The sequence below is a fragment of the Nuphar pumila genome, chromosome 2 (genome assembly GCF_984573655.1).
Source record: "Nuphar pumila chromosome 2, dmNupPumi1.hap1.1, whole genome shotgun sequence".
Classification (NCBI taxonomy): Eukaryota; Viridiplantae; Streptophyta; class Magnoliopsida; order Nymphaeales; family Nymphaeaceae; genus Nuphar; species Nuphar pumila.
The window spans coordinates 71,942,027-71,951,295 of record NC_143250.1 but is presented as its reverse complement, the minus strand read 5'-3'; the positions used below and the strand labels follow the sequence as shown (position 1 = coordinate 71,951,295).

Here is a 9,269-nt window from a genome sequence, read left to right as displayed (position 1 = left end):
CGGGAGGTTGACGGGGAGCGGCAGCTGGCGAGCGCCGGCTGGCGAGCGGTGGACGGGGAGCGGCGGTGGCCGGACGGTGGCGAGGGCCGACGGGCGGCGGGAGGGTGCAGTACAGCGAAACAGGGAAAAAAGAAAGAGGGATGGGATTAGGGATTTACGCGACATTTAGCGACGGAAAAATTCCGTCGCGAAGCCGTCGCGAAACCCAAATACCAAAAAAGCGATAGAATATATTCTGTCGCTACTCCATCGCTAATTAGCGACGGAGTAGCGACGACAGAGTTCCCTCTCTAAATCCGTCGCTAAAATGGTGTTCTTGTAATCAAAAGTAGCGACAAAAACATGCAGTCGCTAATCCGTCGCTAAGTAGCGACAGATTAGCGATAAAAGTCGTTTCCTCGCTAATCCGTCGCAAATTAGCGACAGATTCTATCTCTAGCTAATCTGTCGCTAAGTAGCGACGGGAAAAATCCGTCGCTAATTTCCGTCGCTAATTAACAATTTTCTTGTAGTGCACGAGGTCTCCGGAGGCAGTGATCATCCCCCAGAACGGCAGGCACAGGGTGATGTCGTGGTTCAGAAACTCAACAATCGTCAGGCGCCCCTCGGCCCGTCGCCCCCCTGCCGAAAAAAAAAACGAGACAGGAGGGGCGACCCCCTGCCAATAAAAAAAATGAGGCAAAGGGTTGCCCCTCTGCCCGAAAAAAAGAGAGGCAGGGGGCGACCCCTTGCCGGAAAAGCAGGGAGGCGACCCCCTGCCAAAAAAAAAAAGAGTTAGGGGGGCGACCCCCTCTGCCGAAAATAATAAACGAGGCAGGGGGACGACCCCTTATAGAAAAAAAATGAGGCAGGCGCCCCCCCTGCCGGAAAAAAAAGAACGAGGAAGGGGGGGCGACCCCCTGCCGAAAAAAAAAGTGACCCACTTACCTGGGAGACGTCGAGCGGTGGGCGACGGAACGGGGGGCGATGGGCTAGGGGAGGGACGGGCGGCGGAACGGGGTGATGGGCCGGGGGAGGGACGGGAGGCGGACCGGGGAGCGACGGGCGGCATGCCAGGAAGTGCATCAAGCGGGAGAGGGCGAAGGCCGATGGAGTGTGTCGGGTGGGAGAGACAAAACAGGAAAGATAAAGATGGGTTCTGATTAGGGATTTATGAGAAACTTAGCGACGGATTTGGCGACGACCTACTTTCGTCGCAACTCCATCGCAAATTTACATGACCAGTTAATGACAGAATATTTCTGTCGCTAACATCGTTGCTACGTAGCGACGGAAAAACCTTTGTCTCTAAATCCGTCGCTAAATGTCATGGGTATTGCGACAAAAACCTGATGTCGCTAAGTCGTCGCTAATTAGCGATGGATTTGGTGACGAAAGTTTTTTCATCGCTGTTTTCATAAATATTACGGATTTTAGCAACGGATTTGTTTCTCTTGTTAATTTGCCTCAAAGTTGTGACGAAAAAAATCTGTAGCAAACTTTCGTCGCTAATCGTCATTTTTCTTATAGTGTTCCACTTTGGCAAGAATTGGCTTGGACGACTTTTATCTTCTCTCCTTTGGAGTCTTCTACATGTCCATTAAGAAGGATGTCTCCCACACATGCAACCAACTGTGGGCCCAGATCACGACTCAGCTAAATATCTTTTCTCGAACAGGGGACAATGATGCATCCTTTCTGATAGGGATGGCAGTAGAACGGGGGTAAATGAGACCCCACCCCGCCTCGCCCTGGGGATGGAGAACATGAAACGGGGATGGAGGCAGGGATGGAGGTTAAAATCAAAACTCGTGCGAAGATGAAGGCAGGAATGGACTTATGCTTTCCCTTACCCTACCCCATCCCCGTTCGATCCTCGCCTTGCTTCGCCCCTGATCCTTCTTTAGGGGTGGCAGTGGATCGAGGGAAAAAAAGGCCCTGCCCCGCCTCGCCCCATTTAGACCGGGGATGGAGAACATGAAACGGAAATGGAGGTTAAAAACAAAGGTGCGGGGACGGAGGCAGGAATGGAAGGCAGGATTTTAAGATGAGGCGAGAGTGGAGACCTTGTCCCCCACCTCCACCCCGGTCCACTGCCATCCCTACTTTCTGATCACATTATCCAACCCACTTTTGTACTGACGCTCCAAAAGTAGTTGTTCTCTTCTTTCTTAGAAATAAATGGCAAGTCCTGGTGAAACAACTCTGATGAGATTTTCAAATCAGATTCAATGTCTTAATCAGAGAAATCAATAGATAAATCCCATTGCACACCCTAGTTTTTTTTTTTTGACTCTTGGTACGATGGGTGAAGCTCATGATAATGCTCTTTGCATCTTATGTCTTGCTTTCCTTTTTCTTATCTTAGGCCTTTAAAAGTTTAATACCAGAAATTCTTAAGAAAGTGAGGAATTATTTGGGATTATCCCTTGTTCGCCTTTTTGTTTTTTACTACCAACAAGCTGGAGCAATATCAATTATTACAATGTAGTAAATATCTCATAAATGAATAACTTGTTTTACAATCAGCTTCTTTTAGTAAAGAAGTCACAAATCCCTCGATTTACATAAAAATCATTTGACCCCTTTGTTTTGAGGAACATGTGAAACCAAAACCCATCTCAAACATAAATTAAAAGAATAGAGAAGACAAAACCTGACAGAATAGAACAGAACACTATGGCTGGCCCATGGGAAGAAAGAAGAGGAAAATTAGACACTAGGGGGCAAGAGCCATTTGCCACCATCAATGTAGTATGTTCCCAAGAATGGGAGAGCCTCTTCATCTGTGAGCCTCTTAGCCCAATGCACCCTCTCTGTTATGTTTGCACCTGGCCCACTGCACTTGTACTCGCCATAGTACACACTCCTACAAAAGGAAAACCACTTGTTCAAGCAAAATTGAATGGGTATGAGTGACATCATAATATGATGGAAGCTTGAATTCAAACAAATAAATGGAAATGAGTCATGACGTGATATTGTTTGGAAAAAGATTGGCATCTCTAACAAATCAGTGGTCGTCCTTTTCGATACAGCATAAAGTTGAGAACAGCAAATGGGTGAGTGGATTTATTTGCTTTTCTAACTCACAGCTAGCTGGGTCAAGGAATCATCCTTTTTTCAGTATAGAAACAACCTAATTAGGAGTATATATGACGTATTTTCATAGCTTAACTAAAGGCGAAATTGTAATGTTGGTCTAAGCATCACTCCAAATTAAGAGTGTCAACAGATCTGGCATGACCAGAGCACGACCCGTACCAGATACAATAGGGTCAGGGTTTGGTTACAAAGAAAAGGGTTCGATTAACTATCTGGGTCAGACCCATGAAGTCCAATTATTAAATGGGTCGGGTATGGTTTATGAAATTTTGTACCAAACCTGGGTCCGACCCAAGTTCTGATTAAGATCCACAAATTTTCAATGTAAAGAAAAATAAAAATATTACTTTTACCGGGTCTGGTTTATGTAATTCTTATCGATTTGGGGTATGGTTTTTCTTATTAAAATTTTGGTCTGACCCAAATCTGGATCCGATACCTGCATCACTAGGTCGCATCACTAGGTCGGATCCAGGTTTGGATCCACCCATTTTAGCTGGGTCGGCCCCCATGACACCCCTACTCAAAATGGTCGGAGAGAGAGAGAAACCAACACCACATCTTTAAATAGACTGAGGCAGGTCAAAATTATGGCGATGTTTTGAAGATATATATTATAATTTTTAAAAGTCTGGTGCATTCCAAAAAATGCAATACTTTTGAAAATGTTGAAATTTTATATCGTTGATAAATGTGATAAAAATACTTTGTTAATATCTTTAGTATTGTCGCATTTTCTTTAAAATTATATATACACCGATATTTTCCTTGAATTGTCCAGAAAACAATAAAAAAAGTCATAATTTATCACGATAATTTTTCGAGAACGAGATTTATGACATTGATTATTGTGAAGATGTTAGAGAAGTGAGACTTACGATTCACGAGCAGGAATGCCCCAATCATTCCATCCTTCGGGTATGATAATTTTGTCCATGTAAGTATAAGAGAAAACCACCCTGGAATGGTCACCCCATGCCCTCCCCAAGTACACCAAACCGCTCCCCAGCACTGCACTGTTCAAGAAGGAGAAGCCACTCGACATGGAGACGTTGGTTCTCTTTTGAGCCGTGAGGGACGCCACGTTTGTTGATATTGACCTCAAATGGCAATTCTGGGGACACATTCATATGAAAAACCTACTATTAATGAGTTTTACTACATTTTAGAAAGTAAAAAAAAAAAAAAAAGGAAACTTACCAATGGTGTCATTCATGATTTCCAAGAAATCAATGAACCCTAATAAAGTTATACAAATATAAAAAATAATTGGTGACCCACCTCATATAAAGATCTTCCATAACCAAAAATGAAGTCTACAGACCCTTGGATGTAGCAGTTGTTGAAGTAGTGAATTCCTTTGTGATCGTACAGCGTGTCTTGGTGACCAAAGAAGCTGCAATTGTAGAACGCTGCCCTGTTGCCGGAGATCCTCAGAGCCACTGCTTGTCCTCCTATTTCTCCAACTTCTGGGTTTGGGGCCGTGTTCTAACAAAACCAGACCAACCAAATTAAGTTATTATTATTCTTTTGAACTAGCATATATGCTATAAGAAAACCATTTAAATAATTGTGTAACTATCACTATTATCATTGCCTTTCTTAGGTTTATTCCTCAAAACAAATATTGGATGCTATTGCTAACCACAATGGAGAATCCCAAAGGGGTTAGCGTAGTTGGAGCAGGTCTAATTGGCTGTCACACTGGTAGTTGGTGTTGCGCTACCCCTTGCATGGAAACCCGGTATAAGTTTTGGGAGTGGGTCTTAGCGAGGGGTGCCAACGGGCCTGGTTTACCCGGACCTGACTTGAACCAAATCCTATAAGGTTCGGGTATGGTGCTAATTAATAAGATGACCCGATTAAGATCCAGGTCTGGACTCAAAGATCCGATTAATACATAGACCCAGGTATAGTTTGTGAAATTTTATACCAGATCTGAATTGAACCCGACTCGTTCAGATTATTAAGACCCACAATTTTTCAATGTAAAAATAATAAAAAAAATATGGTTTTATCGGGTACAGTCTAAGTTTGGTTTATATAGTTCTTATAGGGTCTGGGTATGATTTTTCTTATAATGAACTCTATTAAACCTGAGTCTGGACCCGATACCATACCCAAAAATCTGGTTCAAGTCTCGTTTCACCTGGATGATCCGAACTAATTAAACCCGACCGGTTGACACCCTAGTCCTAGCCCAAACAAGGATCCCATCATTTGAAATAAGATGGGTTAATTTCATCTTACATTCAATCTTAAGCAGAACCATCTAGCCATTGATTAGATGGCTAAGATTGAATGCCCATCCTATTTCAAATGATGGGATCCGTGTAAATGGGGTTAGCGGGGATGGCGATGATGTCTCCGGTCCCCCGGACGCAGTTTCCCAAGGCAAAATATTTGGGGGAAAATAAAACTACAAATGAAGAATTAGATAGTGAAGGAAAATGAGTTGCGTGCGTTATATATACCTCAAACCTTATGTTGATGGCCACAAAATAATTGGAATTGACCGCTATGCTTGCACTATGGAATGTTCCGAGTGGTTTACCATCAGGGCCCAGTGTGGCTGCCGTGTCGTTCCCTGTGATTGTGGGAGGGTTGTGACTATCCCCTAACAGCGTGATGAAGGGCAGACTCTTCTTTATCACAACTTTCTCCCTGCAAACGCATTTCACCATGAATAAATTTGCAGTATCATTTAATAACAACAATCTCTAATATATATATATATATATATATATATATATATATATATATATATATATATATATATATATATATATATTTTGATAACTGGGGTTGGTCGTGTCAAACATCAATTGTCATTTTTCAAAATAGCCCCCCCTAGATTTACATGCATGACACAAAGGCTTTGATCCCATACTTGGGGTTGGAGGGATCTTGGCAGCATATATATGGCAGTATGTAAGACACCTTTAGCTATGAAGGCCCATCTCTATGCTCAAGGTTGGATAATTTTCTGACAAGGAAGCTAGTCTACTCCTAATGGATGTGGATATATGTAAGGGTGAAAGAATCGGATATAGTCCATATATAATATCTAGTGTACGTCTGATCCCATTAGTAGCAATATTATAATATAATATAACAATGTGTTTTAATTTAAAGTAGCTAGCTAGGGATGTCAACGGGTGGTTCGGACCCAGATAAAACCAGACTTGAACCTGATTTTTCGGATATGATATCGGGTCCAGACCCGAGTCTAATCATGTTCATTATAAGAGAAACCATATATACTCAGACCCGATACAAACCACATGAACCAGACCCAAACCATACCGGGTAAAATAATATTTTTTATCATTTTTACATTGAAAATTTGTGGGTCTTAATCGTAACTCGGGTCAGGCCTGGGTCTGGTATAAAAATTAACAAGATATACTCGGATCCATGTATTAATCGGACCTTCCAATCTGGACCCGGGTCTTAATCGGGTCTTCTTATTTATCACAATACCCGGATCTTATAGGGTTTGGTCTGGGTCGGGTACGGGTAAAGCAGACCCATTAAAACCCTTAGTTTTAAGTGCCTCTAGCTTATGAGTGGAGACTACACTGTCCCCCTTTCACAAGACGTATGGTGCTCAAAATGGGGAAGGTTGTTTGCTATTGGTTGATGCAGGCGTCTCACAGAAGAGCCACTTTGAATATTGACCACTGCCCATTTCTCACTCTCACAACGGATGAAAGCAAATGGCTTTCATATTATTGCTCTATTTGGGCGATCATATATTTATATATATCGTAATCTTTTTGTAAATATGTTGAATGATCTTAAGATAAGATGATCTTAATATTACTAGATGAAAATACAGCTGAGAAAAGAAGTGAGGGATGTTTTCTGTTATGATCAGTAGAAAAGATAGAAGATTACCTATAAACTCCAGGAGCAAGTTGTATGATAATCCTCCTAGTATTGTTCTGTTTAATGCTTGATATTGCATCCCTCAGAGTTGTGAAATCCCCACTACCATCCTGAGCCACCTTGATCCACACCTTGTTAGCCTCAGCCCTGACAAGTTTGTGGTTCAAGCTCATGTGGCGACCCTTGGAAAACCTGGTGGTCTCCATGGAGTTGAAGAGAGTCTTCTGCCTGTATTGCTGACCATGCCAAGAGATCCAGTTGTGGAAGTCCTTCTCATAGGTTGATCTCAGAGAGAGAGAATCAAAGGGGAGGAAGGAAAGAGTGAAGAGGAATAGGAAGGAGAGAAGAAGGCGAGTGTGGTTGGAAGCCATGAAGTGCAAAGAAAAAGAGTGCTCGAGGTGATGAAAAAGCTCATGCTAGATCACTTGTTTAAATACTGGCAGCCTTCTGTAAATGCCCCTGTTCTCTCATGAAATTTCAAGGGTTGTTTTTGTCATCTTGGTTTTATGAAATTACTATATAATATTTGCACTTATTGGCCATGGGTCAACATCCTTGAGGGTAGTTGAAAAAAAAATAAAAACCAAATATTTAATGGTTTGTGCTTACTTTTTCTTTGCTTTGGTTTCTTTTATAATAGAATTCTTTAAAGTTGTTTCCCATTCTTATTTCCAGATTGTATCAAATATATTTTTAACACAACCTAACCGTACCAAAAATCATTTTCAATTGGTACGCCTCAACCTTACTATCAATCCAAAAATCATTAAAAAAAAAGGAGAAAGTTTGCAATTAAAATTTGAAAACCCAATTTATATTTTCAATATCAATAATTTTCAATTCTTTTTTATTTTTAGTTTTATAAAATTCTGGTCATATTAGTTGTACAAAGTACAATTACAAAACTAGCTAGAGATACTCTTGTTAGAAGCAAAAAATCTTGCCTACAAAAAATAAAAAAAGCCAGCAAAACATCTCAGGGACATTCTTGGAATTCAGCATTTGAGCCGAAAATGTCCCACCGTTTCCACATACACCTAAAGCCGATGATTAGATGGTTGGAAATAGGGTGCCCCATTTTTTGTTTGCGTCCGCAGCTGGCTCCCATCTACTTTGCACGTGATCCAACCAAAATCTAATTGTTCAGGGTGATTTTCAGCTTAGCTAGGTTTAGCTCGGCTCGGCTCGGCTCGGCTCGGCTCGTATTATTGAATTTCATTTATCACACCGAATGGCATCATTTCTTCTTGTCTTGTTAGTTATCATATGTTAATTAGCTAACTAATCAATTATTTTTCTTTTAAGTAGACCTGTTTATGATCCCCTTTTGCATGTAAAGTTCAAAAACCAAAATTTAAAGGGTGCGACCACGGTAAGACAAAAACTTGGTACTAAAACGAGAATTATATTCAAAATTTTCAAAGTAGGTCCCATTTTAAATTATTATTATCTTTCCTCATCTGACCGAGGACCAATAAAGGAGGAGAGAATAGAGAAGGTTAAATGGGGGAGCCATAAAAAAGTTTGTAAGTGAATTGATCCACTAGAACTTTTTAAGTTGTCACCTTTTGTTAATGACTCTCATTGTTATAATCTCCACACTTTTAGCTTTAGGGGGCGTTTGCATGTCTTCCCTTCCAAAGAAACCCTTGCCGCATAAACGCAATTTGACCCCTCGGGGGGCGTTGTGAAAAAACCCACTTTGAACATGTATTTTGGCACGCCTATGGAGGGTTTTCTGCGAAAAATGGCTGTTTTTTTTTGCTGTTTGTGTTGTCATGCATGGTGGTTTGGACATATTCGGCGAAAGCCTAATGATACTCTAGTTAGAAGGATGGAGAAATAGGAAAATATATTAGTTAGAAAAGGTCTGGGTAGGCTTAAGAAGACTTGGATGAAGATGATAGGAAAGGATATGAATGCTTTTGAGGACATGACATTGGATAAAAATAATTGGAGGAGAAGTATTCATGTGGAAGATCCACAATGATTTTCTTTGTTAGTTCATATCGCGGACCCCAATTGTTTTGGGATGAAGGCATAATTGTTATTGTTATGGTGGCCCCACAAAAAATGCACGTCAGTCAATGCATTTTTTTTTAGGACAAGTCATTTTCTGTGACACACAACCTTGTAGTTTTTTCTACTTTTAGAAGTAAAATGGTAGAATGATAAGCTCCTTTAAAAAGAATCGGAGGAGAAATTTTGTTTTATATACGATGAGGTGATCCATCTAAATTATTAAAAAGAGTGTAGAGTTGAGCATTGCTGTATCTCTTGACTATATTGGTTCC

At 41.1% G+C, this 9,269-nt stretch overlaps 1 protein-coding gene across 1 annotated transcript; it reads right to left on the bottom strand.

Moving 5' to 3' along the window:
- Positions 1 to 2,553: 2,553 nt before the first annotated feature.
- LOC149845740 (putative pectinesterase 53) lies at positions 2,554 to 7,181 on the bottom strand. Its single transcript, XM_089989195.1, has 5 exons — positions 6,985 to 7,181; positions 5,559 to 5,748; positions 4,366 to 4,572; positions 3,963 to 4,198; positions 2,554 to 2,848 (listed from the first exon to the last, which is right to left on the bottom strand). The coding sequence occupies exons 1-5, from the start codon at positions 7,179 to 7,181 to the stop codon at positions 2,692 to 2,694; spliced, it is 987 nt and encodes a 328-aa protein (XP_089845321.1). The 3' UTR covers positions 2,554 to 2,691.
- Positions 7,182 to 9,269: the final 2,088 nt, after the last annotated feature.

Excerpts from the sequence above, each read along its gene's own strand:
- LOC149845740 (XM_089989195.1), bottom strand. The coding sequence starts at position 7,181 with ATGGAGACCACCAGGTTTTCCAAGGGTCGCCACATGAGCTTGAACCAC. Across the intron at positions 4,573-5,558 it reads CCATCAACATAAGGTTTGAG|AACACGGCCCCAAACCCAGA; the intron begins GTATATATAACG and ends TGGTTTTGTTAG. Across the intron at positions 2,849-3,962 it reads GGCATTCCTGCTCGTGAATC|GAGTGTGTACTATGGCGAGT; the intron begins GTAAGTCTCACT and ends TTCCTTTTGTAG.